This window comes from Lactuca serriola, chromosome 2, assembly GCF_051521515.1.
Source record: "Lactuca serriola cultivar US96UC23 chromosome 2, Lser_US96UC23_V15, whole genome shotgun sequence".
Lineage (NCBI taxonomy): Eukaryota > Viridiplantae > Streptophyta > Magnoliopsida > Asterales > Asteraceae > Lactuca > Lactuca serriola.
In genome coordinates, this window is record NC_136409.1 from 209,093,329 (window position 1) to 209,119,846 (window position 26,518).

The 26,518-nt window shown below is 33.1% G+C and overlaps 1 protein-coding gene across 1 annotated transcript; it reads left to right on the forward strand.

Annotated features, from left to right (window-relative positions):
- The first annotated feature begins 16,005 nt into the window (after window positions 1–16,005).
- Window positions 16,006–20,390, forward strand: LOC145088331 (E3 ubiquitin-protein ligase WAV3-like). Its single transcript, XM_079026602.1, has 2 exons — window positions 16,006–16,643; window positions 18,051–20,390. The coding sequence occupies exons 1-2, from the start codon at window positions 16,425–16,427 to the stop codon at window positions 20,007–20,009; spliced, it is 2,178 nt and encodes a 725-aa protein (XP_078882728.1). The 5' UTR covers window positions 16,006–16,424; the 3' UTR covers window positions 20,010–20,390.
- The last annotated feature ends 6,128 nt before the right edge of the window (window positions 20,391–26,518 follow it).

Genomic DNA, 26,518 nt, shown 5'->3' on the forward strand with positions numbered 1-26,518 from the left:
AATATATTAATAAATCATATATAGTCCTTTCTCTCCATAATTCATCCTATCAAGTTGCTTTGGTGAAGGCAACCCAAAAGGACCATGCACCATCGGGTCAAGTACATACCAAAATAGTTATGGACTTAGACACTAATCCAACAGTCTCCCACTTGGATAAGTCTAATAACCATTCTGCGTATGACTTCAGATCCTGATCTGCAATCGTAGCTTTCCAAAGCCGCTGTCAACTCTAATCCTATCATATACGCGTGTCCTTTAGATAAGGGATCATATATTCCTCCATTCTAGATATCATAAAACATGATTTCTAATCATTCTCTTTGTACTATTTCTCGACTTCCGATTTATGACGACTGACTAATTGAACAAATCAAATTAGCCCTAGCCCGACCGAGCATTTACGTTTGTCATCACTAAATCATCGAGGGGCCCAAAGATATCACTTTTATCCAACTTTGGATAAAAGGAACGGATAAACTTTGATACAATGCTTGCTTGCACTCACTCGCCGAATCACACACAATAATATGTTTTATGACACCAAGTTACTAGTGCGTTTACATATTATCAATGTGCAACCGATTTGCAAGATACAACTCACACATCTCAGTTTCAAGAATATAAGATGTTATCGTCTCACCAATCATTCGTGATACAGTTCATGGAATGATCCAAGTGAGCGTGGGTTTAATCCAATGCTCAAATTCATATTCATAAGCACTCATGAACGTTGCAGCAAACATTTGCTTATGTCTAATGCTATTTAGACAATCCACACACCAATTCACGACAGTCTTCATTCATACCTACTTCCAACATATGAACGACTGTGGCTCGTTCGAATAATTTAACTGTTCTTAACCAATTAAATTATTCAGGAAGTCAAAACATGCAAATGTGAAACACAAGAATAATACTAATCCCATATGGCCTCAAACCTTTGAGTATAAATAAAACACCTTTTATTTATCACCATATCGATTACTCATTATTTGTCGTTTCAGGTAATCAACTTCTTACTTGAATTATTACACTTGTCCCATGCTCCTAGCATGCACACAATGTTTACCTATGGTTCTTACTTTGTGAAATGGACCAAATTGAGCACATTTCCAATCATTCTCATTTCACAACTCCAAATCCTTTTTCATAAGTGAAAGAATATCAAATTCTTGCTACTTGTAGAATATGCTAGATTCTAACATTCTATGCAACTATCCTTTCGTAATGTCACTGCACCACAGTCACAAAGACTATTGCCAATGATATTACAAAGTCTTCTATCGGAGATTGTTACAAGACAATTCCTTAGATATGATGTCTCTCACTCAAAGTACATTCCTTTGAACATCCTTTTGCATAAAAGTTTCTAATCTAGACATAGATTTTTCAATATTCAATCCCCAAATATGGACACGCTTCCATATTTTCCATATGACAGCTCATTCTTAATAGAATCTTTTCTATTCATAATAATGTCGATATGGTCCATTCAATACCATGCTTCCAACTACTCACAAGCAACCAATCCTCGTCGAACTTTGGATTGTCCTTTGATAGTTGTTTAATTATTTTAGTCAAAACCGATTCTAGTCCCTTTCTCCTCTAAATGTGATAGACATTTGAAAAATTTTAGAATGGTCAAACATTAAAGCATTTGCAATTGATCCTATACCCGAAGCGTATGAGACACGACGCATAATGTTTTATTTGCTATGTTCTCAAAAATCGAATAGTGAAGAGGAATGTCGTAATCATAATCGAAATTTTAAGAAAACACTATGTACCTTTGACTAAATTTTATTAACATTCCACAACCTAAGCCTTTAGATTCGAAATTAAGCATAATATTCTCTTCCTTAATTATAGCAAAACAACTTTACCACTCTTGCTACTTTGCAAAGAATGACTCTTGTTTTCTATAATTAATATTGCCAAATTGCAATACTTTCCATAATAATCATACAAGCAGAACTTTTATGCTCCCACTATCATGATGATTATTATAAACATAACACTTATGCTCCCACTAGCTTTTACATGTATTCAGAAACAGCTTAACTTTCAGAAAAACAATGCTTATTGAATTTCTTAAGTTCATGTTTCTAATACTTAGTGCTTTGATAATATTTTATCAAGGCTTCTTGAACTTATACACTTTTGCCTTAGATAGTTCATATGTGTGTTTAAACAATTGCCAAACCTCACAATTCAAATTATGGAAAGGGATACCGTAACCATAATCGAATTCGAGAATGCAATTTTACAATCACTATCTTCTTAAAATCTTTCTTAGTGGGAGCATTTCCTCACAATCATTTTCATGAAGGAGGAAATCTTATGACACTTAGGTTTAAACGGTGTATGTGTTCTTATCCATGTGAATTTGTTAAAACCAAGGTTTACGACAAATTCAAACTCATATGGATCAAACTTTCTTAATCTCGATTTCTTGCCTTATGGTAGCACAACTGCCCACCATGTCTTCCAAGTAGTTAAGCAGCTCACCTTTTCTTATCAATGTACTTTCAATTGATCAAGGTCCTTGCCTTTTATGCATTCAAATGAGAACTCATAGAACTCACATGCATAATTAACTTAATTGGAACGGCACAGAAACAAAATAATGTCAACACGATACTTTGGAAATACTTTTACCAGACTAAAATCCCCACCTATAAATAAACCATGTTTTGAATAACCGTAAGTAAAAAGTTTTAAAATGGACATAAAAAAGGGATGTCACAGTTTGTATCAGAGCATCAATTTAAGCTAAATAGTGTCACTACAATTAAAATAATATATCAGATGGTATCTTACTTTCCAATTGTGGAGAATCTTAAACGAAACAAAACACAAACTGTAACCTTAGTTAATACGTCTGAAAAAACTACAATTTCGTATTAAGCATTTTTGATTGAAACAAACACTCTAGTCTCGTAGTACATGTTCACTTTGTTTCCAAAAATGTAAAGAACGTCCAAAACGAAGTTCGTATGCAAAAGATATGACCTTTATAAGAAAACAAACAAGTACAACACTTATTTTCTTTAAACTGCTAAAACTGTTTCTATCCTTTGAGGCCCTTGCACACCTCAGATGGAAATTCCGATAGCGTTTTTGGACTCAAACAACGGTCTATTATTTAATTGAGTTAATTACATGAATGGTCCCTATGGTTTAGGGCAATTTATGCATTTGGTCCCTAACTTATTTTTTTATAACTCGGAAGGTCCCTACTGTTTTTTTTGTTACACACTTGATCCCTGTCTTACCTAAAAATACTATTTTACCCTTGATATTTTAATTTATTTAAATAAACACACCCCAACCTCACCCCTCACCCTACCTTACCTACCCCACCATTTTTTCCTATTTAAATAATAGTATTTTTAGGTAAAACAGGGACCAAGCGTGTAACAAAAACAAACAGTAAGGACCAAGCGCGTAACAAAAACAAACAGTATGGACTTTCCGAGTTAAAAAAATAAGTTAGGGACCAAGCATGTAATTACCCCAAACCATATGGACATTCGTGAAATTTACTCTATTTAATTTCATACTCGAAATATTTTTAGCAGAAATATTTGCAAAAGTCAAAAAATCAAACTTTTTGGGTCAATTAATAGCAAATCTTTAAATACAATTTTTCGGAGTTCTACACTTGAAAAATTAATCCGTTCAGGTTTTTGAAATCCTTGAACTTGACTCTATCATTCACCACTTTAGGAAAAAATATTAGGTGTCAGGATTTTGGCACACAAAACTAGAAGGACTTTTTGGGACTTTTTGAGAGTGTGACATCACCATTTACTTGCGAGGATTGCGTGAATGATTAAGAAATCAGCCAAGGCTATAATCTTTCCCTTGCCTACATGCTCATACCTTCCCTTACATCCCGTTACCCTTTCACTTCTAAGTACAATGCATGGTGCATTTTGTGTTTGACTTTCTAAAAACGCATGACATACACGCCCGTTACCCTTTCACTTCTAAGTACAATGAATGGTGCATTTTGTGTTTGACTTTCTAAAAAACGTATGACATACACGCTTGTTACTAGACACTATAAAAAGAGGCTTTTGGCTCTCTATTTCATTACACCATTCACCAACCATCACTTCTCGTTCCCTCTCAATTTCTCTCCTTTTCTCTCTCGGTTTAGAAATACTACCGAGGACCACAATTCCCCCATTGGAAACCACCACCCAACCACCATTTTTGCTCCTGTTTTGTCGAGAAAACACCTGCCAACACCCCCTTCCACCAACTGCCCTTCCCCCTCCCTCTCGTGACGATCACTACCGATAGAAGCAAGGAAGAAAACGAGGCAACAAGGGTTCCGGAGCACCTACTTCCACCGTGAATAGCCCACGACCACCACCTTCCACCTTTTGTTCCACCCATTTTTTATGGTGATCTCCATGTACTAGCCTTGAGTTTATTGTTGTTTTGTGGAGTTTATTTTAAATCCAAAATAATCCCGATTCATATCATTGCTAGCTCGTGTTTATCTTGGTGCTTCCCGGAACAAATCATCTTCTTATCTAATTCGAGTTCATGCTTCAAAAATGTGTGCTACGACCCCTTTTTATAGTTTTATATATTTCGGGCTAGGGGGGATACATGTACTCATATACTTGGTTTATACAAAAACATACTATAAACAAAGTTATCATTTTATATGAAAATAACTACATTTAGTTTATAAAATGTTATTATGACACGTAATATGTTATGTACACATAAACTAATTTTCAAAATTTATTTTTACATATGCTATGTAGTTTAACATGTTACAACTAGTCAAATGAACACATGCCACTTACTACAAATATGCTATGATTTTATGTGGAGAAAGTGTGTCATAATTCACTTGTCATAAAAGTTCACCACCTTTAAAGTATTTCAACTTACATCATGCATGTGTATATATATGTTTAAATACACATATAGACACACACAAAAACACACACACACACACACATATATATATATATATATATATATATATATATATATATAATTAAAAGAGAACCTTTAATTCACCAACGAAGCAATCAAGGCCCTTGATTGTGTTTTAATCATATGTTTTCCACCCTTATATCAAATTGCTACATCATCTTCCCCAAATAAAATTCAAACACAATTACATTTAATTATAGAATCTATAATAACTATACAATCCTTAAATTCAGTAATTATTTTATCAATTGAAACATATCATTCTATTTATATAAATGATATCAGTTTCTCTAATTAGTGTTGTTATTAATTTAACTCCCTTATGTATAACTTTTGATTTTCAAATTCAAAACCGTTTATATTTTATTTATTATTTATTTATTTTTTAAAAAACTCATTAAACAAGCATATCCATAATTAAGTTATTAACCTATAAAAATCTAATCTAATCTCATTAAATCAGCAAAATATTTAAGAGTCAAAATTAAAGTCGATGTTATTCATAATTTATCTCCCAGTATATCCCATATAAAATGAATCAGTTTGAGATAATTGTTTGAATATTAAAATTGATTAAATAAGAAAGCCAATTAATTTGAAGTTTTAAATTAATATAGCTGATATCTTTTTTTTTTCAGATGAATAGCCGAAAATCTTCAAGATGATATCTTAGGATCCCATTTTTTTAAGATAATGATTTCCTAATTCAAAAACACCCTATATATACGATTACACTGAGGTAGTTATTGTTACGATTTTGGATTGAGTCCTATAATTTACAGTGTTCTTCTTAAACAATCTTCTTCTCCAATTCTTTTTTCCAAGCTCTTACTTTACTTTGTTCTCCTTATTCTTCTTCAATTTCTTGCATTTACTATGTTATTATTATTTGTTATTACCGTGTTCTTGTTGGGAGGTCGTGAAAAAAATTAATCAATCTACTTTAAGCATATTAGTTTCATTCATTTAGTTACAAAAACAAAATTTTACCCTTTATATCGATTTTTTAATGTGTTGACCTATGTTTGTCAAGAGAAAGCCATAAAAGTCGTTTTAATGCATGATGATAAACTTAATGGAACGGACCAAAAACAGGATAAAGAATTTTGATCATTTAAATACATTTCGGGTTTTATGAAATGTATTCATCTATTTGTCTTTTGGGCTTAAACTCATATGAATTTAGAATTTTAATCATTTTTTACTCTATTATTCCATTTGAATGTGAATTTGACAGCATTGTTACAATGTTATTCATTACAACTTAAATATAAATAGCAAACTACAACTTTTTATGAAATTATAAACTTTTATAAATCTTTTAATCGTTCTAAAACAATTATTTATAGTTCCTTGTGAATTTATTGATAAATTTATTAGTAAAAATTTACCATTGAAATATTACTATTATTTTTTAGATATTAATGATATCCACAATTTTACCGATTTAATAAGAAATCCCATTACAACGACGCTATAGAGAGGCAAAGACTAAGACGTTTACATTTTTTGGAAAGGGAACTTCCCTAACGATGTTTTCCGGGCCAACTTTCGCACAAAGACTAATCCCCTGCTGCGAACATGAGGCTATGCATCATGCCTTGGAGTCACTGCAGGCAAACATCCATGACCATAGAGGTTGAGTAGTGTCAGGATTTGGACATGGGTCAATAGGTTATCCACCATATCTTGCACATGTCTTACTAAGTCACCACAACCCAAGTGTAAGACATTTACATTTACAAAGTAGAAGATTGAATTCTATGTCTAAAAGAGAAACTTTATTTCATCATCTATAGCAATAAATATTTTTGATTGTGTTTCACTTATCATTTTTCACGCTTAGATCAAATTGTTTACGTCATCTTGATCAATGTTTGGTCAAACACATTGTCCATCAATGTTTCCCCTCAAACCTTCACCAATTTCTGTCATCCCTAAAATAAAATTCAAATCCTCACCAAATTTAAAGCCATGACTTATACACTGACCATCCTATATGTTTGCAAATCAACATGATATATCTTCTTTATTATTCTTATTTCTTTCTCAGTGTACATCGATGGTACCAAAATTCATCAAGTCCAAAACAGTCACCTTGTATTTAATTCTTATTAATATAGTAAATACTTCCAAAAATAATCGGTCTCATACATATTAAATTACAATTGCTCGATTTCCAATTATCTAACTGAATAACTTTATGTAATTATTCTTAACCTTACATTTTTCTATGTTATTGATTAGATTTACTATAATTAAGTTTAAATTACATAGATTTTTACTTGAAAGTGATGAATATTAGTTGATATTTTTATTGAAGCCTGAGGATGATGCAAAACTCAAAATCCCTTACTGGTAATATCCTACATACTTAATAATTGATTATTTCGACAAAAATACTTTCCATTAACTTTAATAACAAATTTTTGAATTAAACATATTTTTATAATTATAAATTTGTTTTCTCTACTCACTTGTACTTATCATCGTGAAGATCAGAAAAGATTAACCATGTCTATATTAAAAAGTGCCAAAAAGATCTTATTGGTCATATCTCTCTGACATGATCTTAAAATGTTCTTTGTTTTTTATTCGTTTTTGTGTATTTGATTTGTTTCTTCAAGAAACCCAGTTTTCTATTAATTTTGATAACAAATTTGTTTAAATGAGCATATTTTTATGATTATAAATTTTTCCATTTTCTATTGTTAAATCAAGTGTAAATGAATTTGAACAATAGTTAAATTTCATATTCTATAATGTAATTTATGCACTAACTAATCAAATAATAGTACATATCCAAGTGGTCGGGTACCTCCAAGACAATAAGCAACCATGTAAATTATATGCAATTTCACAATATTGTAATTTTTTTACTGGATTTAAATGAACAATTACTTCTTTCACTTGATTTAGATTCTTGATTACTCATATAAGGTTGTAATAAAATAAAATTTTGATAAACTGAAAAAATTGTTCAACAAAACCTTAAAATTTTGAATTTGTTGGAAATTTGGTTATATGCCAAGTTAGGCTTCTTTTTGTGTTTTTATGTTTGTTGATTTGGCTATGTACGGTTCATTTAAAGCTCTATTTCACTACAAGAATGTTAATGTTCACATCCAAGTGGAAACAATCACAACTAGTAAGCATTCTAAATGATTTTTTCACTTACATTAATCAAAACTGTTATTTTAAGTGATGCGTTCTCATGGATGCCACACCGGTTGTCACTATATAGACTTTCTAACGGTCTATAGAAGAATCCTAGCGACTTTATGAAGAATTTTGTTGCGTTTTCAATGAAGTATCACTTTGTTAACACTCTTCTCTGTAGTCCTTTCTCTTATTTTCGATATAGATGCGTGTCACAACAATAAAGCAGAAAGAGGTGTTAGCGACCATTAAAGATGAAAAAGCAATATATAATTTAAGAATAATATATAAAGTGTAAATTGTAAATTTATGATATTTATTTCAATGAAAAATATGTTGTTTGTTTGTTAGGCTAAATATCTATTTTTTTTAATAATTTGATTTTGACAAGTTTGATCTAAATTTGATAATTGAAGCATGTAGGAACGATATGTGCTAACGATTTTGAATTAGTATTGCCATATAGAAACCAACCGTAGCCTCACAAACCATTCCTTCATATCTCAGTAGGTCTTAACATTTCTCAAAATTCAACTACAAGAAGTCATGGATGCACTTCTTGAATCAATCCTCTAAACCGAATTTCATTTGTTAGTTGGATGTAGCTAGTGACCAAAATGCAAGATTTGTGAAAGTTCATTATTATTTATTAGTGTTAACCTTTAGCAAATTATGAAACTAATATTATATTTTTGTTCATAACATGTTTTTTTTTTTTTTTTTTTTTTTTTTTTTTTTTTGTAATAATTTATTTGATCAGAAGATATGTATATGTGATTGGGTGTAGCCTAAAAAAATCATATTTTAATTTTTATAAGGAAAAAATACTCTGAAATCGACCAAATTGCAATGTCTGAATTTGATGTTTATGGTTATGACAATTCACTTTATTTGTAATGTTTATCGAATTTCTTCATAGAATTTAATGTTGCTGGTACATGTAACAACTTATTGTTGCTTTTGTTTTTATAGGGCCAATATGAAAAGAGCCATATGAGCCTCCATGGAGGTTGGTACACCGAACAAAGTCAATTCATAAAACTACTACACAACATGTTTTAATTAAGAAGTCGCATTATGTTGTGATAAAACAAATATCACATAGTTTATTTATGTTAAAAATTACTGTATTAAAAAACCAAATCGCTCTAATATAAATATTAAATATTTTTATCAAATAGTTTGGTTCAAAAACTCTAAAAATGAATATAACTAACATTTTTTATTAAAATTCAACCTAAGACAAAACCACCTAATAATGAGATATGTATTTAATTTATGTTCCCCATGTTTAACATGGGTCATAATATATAGTGTGTGTGTGTATATATATATATATATATATATATATATATATATATATATATATATATATATATATATATATTATAACTTGAACTTGGGCATGTACCTATGAGAATTATCACTCATTTAAGCGAGTATTGTACAATTTAACTTATCAAACATACTCGACTTTTATAAACTTTATCTAACATAATTCTTTATGCCTAGTGACTTGTTCACACATAAGTTAGAGATGAAAGTTATTCGTATACATTGGTTAATGGCTTTATAGTGAGACACTATTCATTAGCTCAATCTAAAAACTAGCATAACCACTCTACTATAACCGTTAATCCTCAGAGCAAGATACGTGTGTATATATTTATATAAGGTTGACATCCCCACCTGCGGTTGCTAGCTACATCCTCGACTGATCAATTGAAGTAGGTGATTATTATCTACAATCGTCACTACAGCGTCCAATGAAGTGTTGTAGGGGGTGCTTCAGTCAAATAGCTCGGTTATAGGACTCACTATAAACATTAACCAGGTCTCTCTCTCTCTCTCTCTCTCTCTCTCTCTCTCTCTCTCTTCCTATCTACAAACCATGGATTTGGTTTCTCTTTCTACAAAACGTTTTAAGTATAGATTTTCTTATGGTTTCTCTCACTACAAAACAATTTTAAGTATAGATCTAATTATTGTTTCTCTCACTACAAAACATTTTTAAGTATGGTTTTACTTACATGGAAAAATACTTTTTAGACTTTTTAGAAGTATCATTACTGCTCTAGCAGAAAACCTGTAACTTTCACCAATACTGTGTTGACCCTCAAAACTACATGTATTCTTAGGGAATCAGTTATCAAGCATTTCAGATGACAGAAGAGTCATGGATTTTAGGCAACCTAGTTTTTGTTATGTATGCCTACATGTTTAAGGCAATTTACGTATTATACTATTATCTGTAAGAACCTTGTATTCAAACATCAAGATGGAATATAATTGTTGTTTTGTTTACTATTGTACTTGGGCTATATATTTAATTTACCCGTGATCCGTGAACTAAGTCACACAACCTGGCATGTTTCCGCTGCCTCGGTTGGGGGTGGGACACATTCGTTACCGTCAATTTTGGGAGCGTGTGTGGTTAACCGACATGTAAATTTGTGACGTAAGTACAAAAATGATGTGACACTTGTGGTCATGGTTTGTTGATGGAGTGTGTGTGGTTAATTGACACATCAATTAGAGAACGATGTCATAATCGAGTGTCATGCGTTATTTCATGGTTGATTCACCATTTTATTTGTGAGACCACGATGTCCCTAACACAAATAGAGGACGTGTAAATACGAAATTAACACGTCATTGAATAGTTTCAATGAATCTCAAAGATCTGAGAATTTCATAGAGATTAAAAATGGAAAAATTCATTACATACCTAAAATAAACTCGAGATATCATTACGATATCCTTCTTCATAAATTGAATTAAAAATATTGGTCATAGCCTTAATATAAATTGGGTAATTATTTAAGGATTTAATTTAACGAATTAAGCTATCTATCTCTTATTTTAGATGTCGAGCATCAATAGTCTTCCTCTCCCACCAACTCAAGGTTCTCCCTTATTTCTATTCTACATCGAGATAAGCTCATTGGTAGACCTAATTATCTCGATTAGATGAGAAATATAAGGATCACATAGAGTATTCCTAATTGTGAATACATGCTCGATGATCCAGTTCTAGGAAATTGATGAAAACTCTACCGATGAAGAAAAAGTTGTTCACGCCAAACACTTGGATGATTCGAATAAGGTGTCTTGCATCATGATTGCTACCATGTCCTCGGATCTTCAAAAGACATTCGAGAACACTTGGGTATATGAAATGAACATGTAATTTGCTGAAATGTTTTAACGAAGGACATGGCAAGAACAATTTAAAGTTGTCAAAGCCCTAACATCATGAAACCTCAAGGAAGGTGGATCAGTATGTGCTCATGTTCAACAAATGATAAGTTATATTGACCAACTTGAGAACCTAGATGTTGTCTTTGGTAAGAACCTAGCAATGGATCTTTTGCTTGGTTCTCTCCCAAGTTCTTATGATAATTTCATTGTGAGTTATCATTTGGATAGTGTGGATAAGACACTGATAGAACTCTACAATATCCTCCAAATTGTTGAATTCAGAATGAAGAAAGTTCATGCTACATCTCAATCCTAAGTGCTCGCCATTCAAAATAGTGGTGGATAGAAAAAGAAACGTTCCCACCCCAAGTGGAAAACAAAAGTTGTTGCTTCCAAAAGTGGAAATATGGGAAAAGGTGATACAACATTTCCAACAGTGAGTGGTCCAAAAGAGGCAATGTGTTTCTACCACGACGTCCATGGGAATTGGAAACGAAGCTGCCCCAAGTAATCGAAGGATCTGAAGGATGGAAAGGTTCAAACGAATGGATCTAGTTTAGGTACTTATATGATCGAACTTCATAACACTACTACTTCTAACTCATGGGTTCTTGACGTTGGTTGTGATACTCACATATTCTCGGTATTGCAGGGACTAAAAGCAAGAAGAAGCTTAGGCATGTAGAAATTAATCTATCTGTGGGATATATATATACATCGCTTATCTCGATGGTTAGAGAGTTCAAGCTAACGCTTAGTAATGGAATTTTGATTAGTTTATTCAATTGTTGTTACTCTTCGTAGATGTCTAGGGATATTATTTCATTTCATGCGTTATATAAATGAGGATTTCATTTTTTGTTTGATAATGAAAAATGTGATATTTTAGTTTATAAAGATGGTTATTTTATGTTTAAAGCTTCCCCCTTATAATGGTATGTTTGAAAGTGTTGTGTGTGTTCCTAATAATAACAGTGTTAACTTAAATATTTATTCTTATAATAACCTAGACAAATCATGCTTGTGGAATTGTCGCCTTGGCCATATACATAAGAAACGTATCGCTAAGCTCTAGTATGAAGGAATGCTGGAGTCACTAGACCTCAAATCTGATGATGTATATGAATTTTGTTTGTACCAAGTCACAATTCACAGAAAATTTGTCAGATAGGTGAAGGATTGTTGGACCCCATACACAGAAATATGTGTGGACCCTTAAAACTCGGCACAAGAGATGGAAAACACTAGTACATCATGTTGATTGATGATTTCGGTAGATATGGCTATGTTTATTTGATTAAACGAAAGTTAGATACTTTTGAAAAGTTTAAAGAGTATCAAAACGAAGTAGAAAATCAATTAGGCAGGAAGATAATGGTTTCCCGATCCGATTAGGGGGGGGATACCTTAGTATTGAGTTCGATGATCATCTTAGAAATTGTGGAATAGTTTCACAATTAGCTTTTCTAAGAACGCTACAACTAAATGGTGTTTCTGAAAGGAGAAATCAAACCTTGTTAATTACGTTTTGGGATTATATAATTGAAACATCAACTCACATCTTAAACTTTGTTCAAACTAAGAAGGTTTCAAAGACAATTCATGAGATGCGGACTAGAAAAGTTTCATCGCTTAATCACATCAATGTCTAGGGTTGTGAGGCTTTCCTTCAACACGAAACCCAATATAAACTTGAATCCAAATATGAGAAGTGTCGTTTTTCTTGACTATCCACAAAATCCTTTGGATATTTGTTTTGTAGACCTAGTAAAAACGTGGTGTTTGTAGCTCAAAAAGGTGTATTCCTTGAGAGGGAACTTATATCTCAAGGAGTTAGTGGTAGTCAAAATGACCTTAGGGATTACAAGAGCCGAACGATAGTGAACTTATAGCTAACACTTGGTTTCATTCAGAGGTTGATAAACATGTTGAACCAAATGACATTTCCTTACCTCTTCACAGATCCAGTAGGGTTATCCAACCCACCGAATTTTATGTTTTCCATATAACTGTAGAAGGAGAAACGATGATCAGTGCTAGGACATTGGTTAATCTGGAAGAACCAGCTACCTACAAGGAACCGATAATGAGCCCTGAGGCTACCAAATGGAAAGAGGCTATAGACAACGAAATCTAGTCCATGATGGACAACAAAGTTTGGAATTTGATTGATCTGTTACATGGTCTTAACACAATAAGTTACAAATGGGTCTTAAAAAAAAAGACCGACATTGATGGGAATGTACATACATTTAAGGCTATACTAGTGGCAAAAGGTTTCACTTATACTTAAGGAATTGATTATAATGAAACTTTCTCACCAGTAGCCAAGATAAAGTCTATTATGATACTTCTTGTCATAGTTGCCTATCATGATTATGAGATATGAAAAATGGATTTTAAAAGAACTTTACTTGATGATAAACTTTTAAAGGATGTATAAATGACACAACCTTAAGGGTTTGAACATGCCAAGTATCCAAATAGAATGTGTAAGATTGAAAGATCCATTTATGGACTTAAACAAGCATTGCGAAGTTGGAATTTGTGCTTCCATGAGAAAGTCAAAGCATATAGTTTTACTAGAAGTCTGTAAGAGTCCTGTGTATATGTCAGAGTTAATGGGAGTATCATTGTCTTTATAGCGTTGTATGTTGACGACATACACTCATAGAAAACAATGTTCCTGAGATGGAAAATGTAAAAACTTGGCTCGTGAAACGTTTCGCTATGAAAGACTTAGAGGAAACAACATACATACTTGGTATAAGTATCTACCAGGATATATCAAAACGTTTAATAAGACTTATTCATAGTACATGTATGGATAAAGTGTTGAAAAGATTCAATATGAAAAATTCCAAGAAAGACATCGTTCCAATGCATCATAGCATGAAATTGAGTAAGACTCAATGTCCTAGTTCTATTGATGAACATTAGATAATGATTCGAGTCCCATATGCTTCGACTATAGTATCGATCATGTATGTTATGACATGTACTCATATTGATGTGTCATATACCCTAAATATGGTGAGTTGATATTAGAAAAATCGGGGACTAAGTCATTGAATGACTATCAAGAACCTTCAAAAGTATTTGAGAAATACAAAAGACATGGTTACTAGTTTATGGTGGAGACCAAGAGCTTGTTGTTAAGTGGTATAGTGACACAAGTTTCTAAATAGATAAAGATGATTCAAAGTCACATACTGGATGGGTATTCGCATTGAATGGAGGTGCGGTGACATGGAAAAGTTTCAAACAGGAAACAATGGCAGACTCTACATGTGAGTCTGAATATATAGCTTCAAGTGAAGCGTCCACGAAAGCTACATGGATCAGAAACTTCATTAGCGACCTTGGAGTTGTTCAATGTAACAAAGACCCATTAGAGAATAAGAGGAAAATGCATTGGGTTTCTTATGACGTTGGGGGTTTTGGATTGGGGAGTCTTAGATCGATGAACATTACTCTTCTTTCGAAATGGTGGTGGAGATTAAAAGTTGAAGATAATTTCCTTTGTTCCTCATGTATTGAGATAACTTATAAAATTAATTGTATTGATGGTGAACCGTTAGCGAAATGTGGCATCGCGGGAACTTGGCTTTCTATATATCAAATTAATAAGGAACTTGAGGAATGAGATTTATCTCTTCATGATAATTTCTATAGGAAGATGAGGGGTGGAAATCTTACTCACTTTTGGAAAGACAAGTAGTGTAATGATCATACCTTTAAAGAGTCTTTCTGAAATTATACATGTTTGAGACAAACAAAAACTGCATGGTTTCAGAGAGGTTTACGAGAGTTAATGAGGTTGTCTTTTAGGGGAATTGGAATGGACTACCTCATAAAGGCATGGAGACCAAAGAGTTGAAATGTTTAATTTCGATACTGATGGGTACCTGTTTGTCCACTACTTCGGATAGATGACTTTATAAGGCAAATGTTTTAAGTTTGTTTTCAGTTAGCTTGTTAAGATTTCTAATGGTGAATAAGTTGGAGCTTAAGAGCCGTGCTCATGGTTTTAAATGGATAAGTTGGGTGCGTATTAAAGCTAATTGTTTAGTTTGAAGATTGTTAGTAAATAGGCTTATGAGTGGCTATTGATTTTGTGAAGAGAGGTATTAACTTAATTTCTAACATATATATATATATATTCAAATGTGAGTTTTCCATTGTCATTTGGAATTGATTTATGACATGGTATGGATTGGTGAAGTGCATTTAATTTCCAGAAACATATTGGATTGGAGTTGGTCTATATTTTAAAAGTCTCGTTTCAAAGAAAGGAAAAGGAACAAACTTAGATCGACTTTATTTTAGTTTTTGATTTGGATAATTTGTAAGGCTCACAATGCTTTGGTGTTCAATAGAAATAGATGCTCTCATTTTAAAGCGACGGATGATATTCGGTTGATGGCGTACAAATGAATCAAACATAAATTATCGTTCAATTTTATTAATTGGTTTGACGGATGTATTTCTCATTTTAATACTTGTAATTTGTAATTTATAATTTTGTACTTTGCTTTTATTCTAAAGTCTCCCTAATTGTTTAATGCATCCCGTTAAAAATAAAAATTATTGTTTTTTTTTTTTTTTTAATTATTTATTATTTATTATTTTAAATTTATAAATATCATATAAATGTAGACCGCTTGAGAGTATAAAAGTAAACAGCCGCAGCACTCACCAGTGACTAGACTCCTCTCTCTCTGAGATACAAAACCAAAAAACTCATCAAAGGTCAACAAGCTCCTCCAAAAAAGAAACCAGAAAAAGAAAGAGAAAGAGAAGAGCGTTCATCTCTCTCTCTACTCCACGGAAGTTCAATTAATGGCCGCCAGTAGCAAGAGTAAACGCTGAATCTACAACCTACCCATCATCATTAACTGTAGAAACCCCCATCTTTCTTCCTTCATCCCTTCCGTTCGCTTATTTCTCTCTCTAAAAACCCTCCTCGGTATTCGTGCCAGCCATCTACTCTCTTCAATTATTCTTCAAAACTCACATCCCATTGTCCGATTCATCTCCTTTTGCATAATACCCACATCGAGATCTGTTTTCCTGAAGGTTTTTTGGGTGAGAGAATGGGAAGTAAATGGAGGAAAGTGAAGATGGCTTTGGCGTCTAATTTATGTGTTTATGTGCCCACGGCTGATGCAGACGATTCTCCGCCGCATTCCGATGGTTTTTCCGATGCAGCCTTGTTGTCTCCCTCTCCTGCGGGGTGGAGCATGAGTGGCTCTGCTACTCGACCGGCGTCTCCCAGTTTACGATTGTCTAAAAGCTTCAACAGATCTTCTAAGGTTTATTTTATTGCTTATTAATTTAATTTATAGTTAAACATTTGACCATCGAATCTTGGATTTGTTTATTATCTATCAGAAATTTGATTATCCTGTTTTTTCCTTTATTTTTCTTGGTGGCAGTTTTTGTTTTTTTCTCTGGTTTGTTGATTAAAAAGAGGAGAATAAAATTAAGTCAAATTAACTTCCAAAAGAGGACCAAAATCAAGGGGGAAAAAGGTGAAAATGAAATCTAATGATAAAAAATAATTTAATTTAATTTTCTGGGTTAGATCTTGTGCTTCCATTGCTTTAAACTCTAAGCTTTCCTTGTTGAATTTTGCTTTATTCCTCTAAAAAAATCTACAGTGGAGCACTAATACACAGGAAACGAGAATATCATGATTTTTTTTTTCAAAAGGCATGGTTTAAATATCGATATCGCTAATTTCTCCATTCCCTTTGTGAGTTTGAAGATCAATCCTTAATTTCTTGTGATCGTTCATATGTTTTTCGTTCCTTGGGTTCCATATTCGTTTTAAACCAGCAAATAATAAAAAACGACTCCTTAAAAGGACCCATAAAACAAAAATTAGAGTACCCTAATTTTTCGAATTTGATTGCATCATGCTTGATTGAACTCTTGTGAAGCTTTTAATATTTTTATGTGTGAACATTCGAAAAAAAATGCATTTTTTGAGGGATATGCTCCAGTTAAAGAGGAACATATTTGTATGGTAATGGGTTCTTTTGATGCTATCCAACTTTCCAAGATTTTATTTTTTGTTATATTATTTAATGTCGACTTTGCAAATATGAACTTGTGATATGCTGATTCGATTACAAATCGCTCTCATGGCACTTAAAAAGATTTTTGCTTAATAAATTAACTAATTTAGCAAACTATTCCTGCTTTACATTTCCTTTTCACTATATGATGATATGATTCCTCTTTATGAAAAAGTAAATATTTAGACTTGTGGTTGGCCTCATTTGTTGACTATCAGCTTCTGGGTCTCATAAACCTTGTAATCAAATACATGCGTCAAGAAAGATGAAAGAAAATCCAAAGACAACCAAACACATCTGTCTTCTTTGACATCTTATAATGCACTTTTTTTCTTGGTTTTGGGTTGTAGTTGTTGTTTGTGTTCCTCTTTGTTGTCTTGCATATTGTCTTGTAGCTGCTACACTGAGTCTTGTTTTGACTTTTAAAAGTCAAACAAAATGCTTTTTGATGTCGAAATTGGTATGAAATTGTTTAGTTTTGTGATTAAATTTTTGAAATTCAAAAGGATAATTATCTCAAGCTGTTTACAGTTTTCAAGAAGGTTAAAAGTGTTCAAAGGTCATTTCTATTTTTGGTAATTATCTGATTCTCATTTTATTTTGATTCACTAATAGTATACATATGCTGTTTTATGACAGAAAACATGCACAATATGTTTAGCTTCAATGAAACGTGGAGAAGGACAAGCCATTTTCACAGCAGAATGTTCACATTCATTCCATTTCCAGTGTATTGCTTCAAATGTGAAACACGGGAATCACATTTGCCCTGTTTGCAGAGCAAAATGGAAAGCAGTTCCATTACTGGGTCCCACAAATTCCGGCCCTCAATTAGGAAGAACAAGAATAAACCCTGTAAATTGGTCACAAGACAATCCAGTGATGACCTTACTCCGCCCAAACAGCCCCCGCCACGTCACCGCCACCTCCCCGATTTTCCCGGGTCCCGAACCACCCGTTTTTAATGATGATGAACCGTTAAACCTTAAATATTCAAATAAAACCTGTTCAGATTCAGACAAGTCTTTGTTAAAAAGGGTATCAGTCAAAACATACACTGAGGTCCCATCAGTTCCTCAGTTTACTTCCGTTGATGATTTCACAGTGTTGATCCATCTCAAAGCTCCAGCTTCTGTTTCCGGGGTTAAATCAAGTAACACAAACCAAGGTCAAAGTCAAGGTCCCACCTTTAGTCAAGTTAACCAGACTCCACGGGCCCCGGTTGATCTTGTCACTGTTCTTGACATCAGTGGTAGCATGGCGGGCACAAAGCTTGCTCTTCTGAAACGGGCCATGGGTTTTGTGATACAGAATCTCGGGCCCGCCGATAGACTGGCGGTGATTGCTTTCTCCTCCTCTGCCCGCCGCCTCTTTCCCCTCCGGAAAATGTCGGATTCCGGGAAGCAACAGGCTCTCCAAGCGGTCAACTCATTGGTGGCTAATGGCGGGACCAATATTGCTGAAGGTTTAAGAAAAGGGGCGAAAGTTATGGAAGATCGAAGGGAGAACAACCCGGTTGCGAGTATAATCCTGTTATCGGATGGACAAGACACTTATACTGTAAACGGAAATTCCAATTCTGGTGGCCGGAAAAACCAATTGACCTATGAATTACTTGTTCCGAGGTCTATTGAAAACTCCGGAATCAAGATTCCGGTCCATGCTTTTGGGTTTGGAACGGATCACGATGCTTCTTCGATGCACTCGATCTCAGAGATTTCCGGTGGGACATTTTCGTTTATTGAAACGGAAGGTGTGATTCAAGATGCTTTTGCACAATGTATTGGTGGACTTTTGAGTGTTGTGGTGAAAGGTGCAAAAGTGACAATTGAAAGTGTGAACCCTAATGTTGTTCTCGGATCTTTAAAAGCTGGAAGCTACAAGAATGAGTTAATGGCAGATGGGAAATCTGGATGTATTGATGTCGGGGATTTATACGCTGATGAAGAACGTGATTTTCTTGTTTCGGTCAACATCCCGACAGAGTTGACTTTAAACGAGACTTGTTTGTTGAAAGTTGGATGCCATTACACGGATCCGTTGACCAAAGAGACAGTCAACTTAGAGAGCGAAGATGTCAGGATTGAAAGAACCGAAAAGGTTGGTGAACAGGCGGTGGTATCCATTGAAGTTGATAGACAAAAGAATAGGTTACAAGCGGCTGAAGCCATGGTACAAGCTCGAGCTGCAGCTGAAGAAGGTGATTTGTCAAATGCCATTTGTACCCTTGAGAAGTGTAGGCGGGTTCTGTCTGAAACGGTGTCGGGTAAGTCGGGTGACCGGCTGTGTATGGGTCTGGATGCTGAGCTCAAGGAAATGCAGGAACGAATGGCGAGCAGACACATGTATGAAGCATCCGGAAGGGCTTACATATTGTCAGGGCTAAGCTCACACTCATGGCAACGAGCCACGGCTCGTGGTGACTCGACAGATGGCTCGAGCCTGGTTCAAGCGTATCAAACCCCATCAATGCTTGAGATGTTGACTCGATCTCAAGCTTCTCTTTTGGGCAGCAGCCTTGGTTCGGGTCAGGGTCAAAGAGTGGTTCGTCCTGTTTGGTCATTTGCATCATCGCATTCACAGCCCAAACCAAGGTAAAGTCAAAAGTGTTGACATTTTGTTTTTCGAGGGGGGTAGGAAGGAAGGAAGGAAGGAAGCACGATTTTGGGTGTTGATATTTTCGTGCTTTTTTATGTAAAGCAATAAATAAAAATGGGGGTATGTTTAAGATTGGGGGTGGAGAGGGTATAAATGGTGAAAGATAAGGGGGTTAGGATGGTTGATTTTGTTTTTGTTTTAAATGTTTTTCCTTGTGTAATTTTTGGGGGTGATGTACATAAGGAGAAATGGTTTTTTTTTTTTGGGTATAAGTTTGTAATTGTGGGGGGATGATTGGGGGTGATGGGTTTGGTTTTATTTATTATGACATAAAGATTTAAGTTAAGACGCGCCTATAATATGTGATTCTTTCTTTCGCAACTTTTATGTTTATCGTCTTTTTTTTTTTCTTGTTACTATCATATGGGGTTTGACCTTTTTTCCATGCAATTGGGTGGATTATAAAAGATAGTGAGAGAGATTGAAGTTTTGACCTTTTTTTAGTACTAATGTCCATCTTTTATTGCTTGATGTACAAATCAATGTAGAGGGAGGGCCAGTGCAAAGATCTTGTTTTGTTGCCCCATGTCTCGAAAGGGGGAAAAGGTAGTTCTTGAAGGTTGGGCCTTTTCTTTTATATATAGGTATAACTTTGAATGCATAGGTTAAAAGATGCAAATATTGATTCATAAGATACAAGTCAGTAATGCATAAGGTACAAGTTTGATATACATGGTATTGTTAAAAAGGCTTTACGGAAAGTGAATTGGATTGTTTGGTTTATTTAAGTAAAAGGTACAAACTCCAATACGAAATTTGTAAGCAAGGTACAACTTTTGATGCATAGGGATACAAGTACGTTGTGGCAAAAGGTGTATATAGGTTTGGCGTTTTCATAGGATACAACTTGTGTTGCAGAAGGTGCAAGTATTGGTTTGGTGTTTTTAGCATTGAAACAGAAAAAGGGTTTACCATGCATGAGAAATAGAAATGGAAAGTGAAATTGATTGGATGATTGATTTGAGGATGAGGATTAGGGTGATTGAAAAAGGAACAACTTTTGATCACATTTTTCACACATGGGTGGCCCATGTCACGATGGTGTAACATCATCGTCATGGACTACTTTTGATGCAGGTGTTTTACACTACACTAAGGTCCATGTTTATGGTTTCCAAGTAGGCTTGTTTGTACTTCATGCATTGGAAGCTTGTATATTATTCATTAACAGTGTTCATTGCTTTGCATATGTCAATTCTGAAATTTTTTTAACAATAAACAACTTATATATCACAACTTTTCATATATTCACATTAATGTATTCAACTCGCTAGACTTAAATAAATTGTGACATCATTGTTCTATTCTTCATATGATTTACTAAAAATTTTCTACAATGAATTGGATTCTATAAAATTCAATAAAACATACATTCAAGATTTTTTTTTTCGTTGAAGAGTTCAAAGACTATTAAACTCCATATAACGGTAATGATAAATGAATTGAATGTCAATTAGGATTGCTTAAACAATGCATTGTGGATGTCTTTAATCCTCAACTTAAATTTTTTTGTCATCAGTTTGGACAACAATTATATATATATATATATATATATATATATATATATATATATATATATATATATATATATATATATATATATATATATATATATATATATATATATATATATATATATGAAGAAGATATTTGTGAATTTGACAATAATATATAATAGCTAAAAACCTTATAAAAGATTAATGTCAAAAGAAGAAGTTTATACATGTTAAAAGAACATGGTTTTAAGATATGATTAAAATCTGTTTTAAAACAAAGTCAAGCCGATCCTAAAATTTTGTTACTTCTGGAAACAAACACAAACCATGTGGCATGTGATGTGTTTATCAGAATGAGTCAATTCTGGATTACTTACGATTTTTTGGTTTCAGTTATGTGCATAACCTAATTGAAAAGAAACAGGACAATGGATCCGTATTTGTAACATTTTATAACATCAGGACTGGAAATGTATTTAGCAAAAAATAAATTTCACATGACAATAGCCATCGTTGAAGAAGAAAACGCACCACATCGTATTCATTTCCTCTCTCTCTCTCTGTTCATCCAATTACAAGACTGTAAATCAGTAATTACTGTGCCATTTGTCTTGATTTAATGTTAAAGTTAAACCATGGTGCTCAAGGATCGTTATTCAACTCTGAATTAAATTTTCAAAGGGCTCAATTCCTTTGATTAAAATGAGTTAAGTGGATATTGTTTAGTGATCCGATAATATTATAAGTTTAATTGACTACAGTTGATTGGGGGAAATTGTCTATATATAATTGTGTCTACTGTATTGATATTGTGGGAGGTGGATATTCAACCACTCGTTGTTTTGGTAATACTGACAATCTTCTTTTGTTCTGCTTGCATGTTTTTGTAATGTAAAAGGAGTTACGTATTTTCTTTGTTTTACAACAAAACTAAAACATGTTTAGCAAGAATGTTCACGTTTTGGAAGAAAAAGAGTGGAAGAACATTTAAGAATTAAAAGACAAAAAATGTATTTTGTTAGTTTTTAATTAATATATTTTGAAAATGGTTTAGTATTGTTGTAACAAAAGACCTAAAACTGTTAAATTAATTATGGGGACATGCATGCATGGAGCAGAAACAAGAAAGTGATGCAGTGAAGGGACTAACCAGTGTCTCAGATGTACTTGAGCAGCCCCATTTATTTTCTTCATATCGTACATAGTGGTGGTGTCGTATCCAAAACTTGCTTTTTTAAAGCAAAGCAAAACATTAATTAAGAAGAAGCAAAAACTGAATGTTTCATATATGGCAGAAAACCACCTTTTTAGGCCATGCTCCATGATTCTGTTTGTTTCCAGCAGTGTTAAAATTGAAATCAATCCAACTCAAATTAAACACAATCTTAAGTAGATTAATATTACGTTTAACAAAATCTAACCTTTGGAACACAAAGTTTTTTTCAATGTTATAACTCACTTTTCTCTATAAAATATAGAAAATTAATTAGGTAAAAATTAAATTAAATTATTTTCCATCCTTTTTTTTTTTTAAATATCACCCAAACAATAGCTCCTAATTCTCTGTACCGCCTTTTTATTCAGTTTGTTTCCATCAGTGTTAAAATTGACACCAGCCAAACTCAAAATGAACACAATCTTAAGTAGATTAATAGATGTTTAACAAAATCTAACCCTTGGTAGACAAAAGTTTGTTTCAATGTTATACTTCACTTTGTTTCAGTCTCATATGATTTGTAGGTCAAGAACCCACCACCTTGCTTCAGAGATCATGTATGATTCCTAGAGCTAGCATGTTTGGTACAGGGAATTAGGAGTTGTTGTTTGGTAAGTATTTAAAAAGGAGAATGGAAAATAATTTAATTTTATTTCTATCTAATTAATTCTCTATATTTTATAGAGAAAAGGAGAGAAATAATTCTCTGGGAAATAGACAAGAAAATAGAGAATTGGGCTCCAATTAATTAGTCTCACGATCGAAGTTTGTCGCACGATTTTGGATTGACTTTTTACATGTTTATTATTGGACATACTGGACATACTTTTTTAGTAGTAGTAGTATTGCCAGAATGCACAGATCTGGATCATTAGATGAAATATAATCAAAGGTCATGATTTGAGAGTCTATGATAGTAGAATAGGATAACATGTACCATATAATCACACAAATTTGAGCATAAGGGCATTCTAGTCAATTAACCTATATTAAAAAGGAAATTTTCGGATTTTTAGGGATAATTAATTCCTTTATTTTTAAAAATCTAAATATTTTAAATTAATTTAAAATTATAAATCCGATTTTTATTCTGTCAGAATGATAGAATTTTAACCATAAAGTAGTAAACATATTTTTCGATTTTATTCTGTCAGAATGACAGAATGTCAACCATAAACTATTAAATATATTCTGAAAGAATACACAAAATCGATTCTTGAACTAATAATATACCAAATAATTACATTGTACGATTGTGATTCATTGAATTATAACAAACATTCTGAAAGAATAACAAGTATAATTCTTAAAAAATAACAACATTCTAGATGTCTTGTGTATGTTTGACCTCTAAGCCAATTCAAAATATGCTAGCATTCTATGAGATTGACATTTTGTGACATTGACATTCTGTTAGAATTGTATTGCATGAGAATGATTTTATACAAGGAGTCTTTCCCATCAGGTCTTCAAGCCATTCTCCAAGCCATTTCTATCACAAATTCATTGCCAAATACTTTGTAGTGATACACTTGTAACAACTGCACATTAAACATATAATTAATTAACTACAAATTCTACCAGAATAAAGCAATAATATTCTTATATAATAAACTATTCTTTCAGAATGGAAATATTATAAAAAGCTAAACAAGGTCAAAGCTATGATCAGCCCATATGTCTGTTTGCTTCAACATCATAAACATAAGGAAAAGTCAGTTTGCTTCAACATCAAACCTATGATCAGGATAGATGTTTGCTTCAACATCATAAACATAGATTGAATCATCAATACTACCAGCCAGTGTTGCAAAACTCGGCCGAGTACTTGGCCGATTACTCGGAATCGACCCTCCACCGAGGCGAGTAATGTCAACTCGGCCAAAAAACTCGGATTTAGTCAAAATCGGCCAAAAATAGATCAAACTCGGTCAAAAATCGGTCAAACTCGGGCCTACTCGGTCAAACTCGGCCAACTCGGTCAAAATCGGTCAAACTCGGTCAAAGGGTCAAAATTGTCATAAAAAGAGAAAAAAAATCAAGAATTTCAAGATTAATATGTATAATTCACTTAATGATTTATTATTTAACACAAACATGTGATTATTACTACATATATATCTTAAATTTTCAGTAATTATCCACGTAGTGGGACAATTATGTGTATTTCAGTTTTTATGTATTCACATGTATCTAATTTTGGTTATATATTTCAATCAAATTATGATTTTCACTTATGATTTTGACATATATAATTTTCTAAAAAATATTTCTACATGAATTACCGAATCCGAATACTCCCCGAGTACTCCCGAGTACTCGCTACTCCCCAGTCGGCCGAGCAGGTACCGAGTAGCGAGTTCTACAACCTTGCTTCCAGCTACAAGTTCTCTGCCATCAAAGAATGGTGTCTCTGAATTTCTGAAAAAAAATAAAAAATGACAAAAACCCAACTCAAAAAACTTAATCAAAGATCAATAAAGTTCATGTAAACTTACCAGCATCTCCTCATTAACCGGTGTTCCATCACTAACCATGAATACAATCTGAGATTTTCATATTTCTCTTTGGCATTTCATCAAACACTTTAAGGGCGCTCCCTAAATCACCACATTTTCTATGAATCATGAATGAAAAAAATACCAATTCAGAACCATCAACATCAAATGAGTTACACAGGAGGGTATACCTCCTGTGTTCGGTTTCCATACGATCGAACAAAAAAAAAGCATAAATGGTTATGTGGCTTCGGTTTTGATTGAACTGATAATATTTGAGAAATATAATGACATACCTATGACTGGTGAGTATAAATCACTATATTTTAGGATCGGTCCAAGGATTTGGAACGAGAGAGATAAAGATAACGACTGTAAAATAAGATCAAATAAAGCCCGAATCTTGTTGAAGGTCCTTGCAGGAGGTGGTGCAAATAGGTACATGGAAGAAGGAGGGTGCGAGACGAGAGGATACATCAATTGTAGAAGAAGAAGCAGAATCGGCGATGGTGAGCCGATGATGAATGTGTTCGGCCCCAAATAACTAGGTCAAATATATTAACTTTATTTCCTTAATTGAATGAATTCAATTAAATCATTTCCTTAATTAAAAGTACCAAAAGTCCAAAATATCATTTAATGATTTATTTAATTCTTTATTGTTTCTTGAATTCTTATTGGTGCATTTAGGCATACAATAGTTGCTAAAAACATTTGAACCTAACTCTCTCTCTCTCTCTCTCTCTCTCTCTCTATATATATATATATATATATATATATATATATATATAAAACTTATTATTTTATATTAGAACTATGTTTTCAAATACAAGATATATATAAAAAATATTAATTGACAATTACATAAACTATTTGGTAACCAATAATGTTAAAATGAAAAATTATAAACATAAAAGATGCATATTTGACTACGTTCTATGTGTCCAACATTCAACAAGATACCACAGTGAGCATGCTTAGCGAGGCGTTTTGGAAATACGGTAAGATTGTTGATATTTACATCCCGGGGAGAAAAGATAGAGCAGGCTCCTACTTCGCGAAGAGATACAATAACTATAAACAGACCTACAGACCTCATCGTGTTCATCATGTACAATTATCAACAATTCCAGGGGATTGGTCAAAGATATCAGAAGGTAAAACATTTGCAGATGCTGTCACCGGCAGGAAGGAAAAAAAAATTGGTTCCTTCGGTATCTTTGAATAGGGTTTTGGCTA

Excerpts from the sequence above, each read along its gene's own strand:
- LOC145088331 (XM_079026602.1), top strand. The coding sequence starts at position 16,425 with ATGGGAAGTAAATGGAGGAAAGTGAAGATGGCTTTGGCGTCTAATTTA. Across the intron at positions 16,644-18,050 it reads GCTTCAACAGATCTTCTAAG|AAAACATGCACAATATGTTT; the intron begins GTTTATTTTATT and ends GTTTTATGACAG.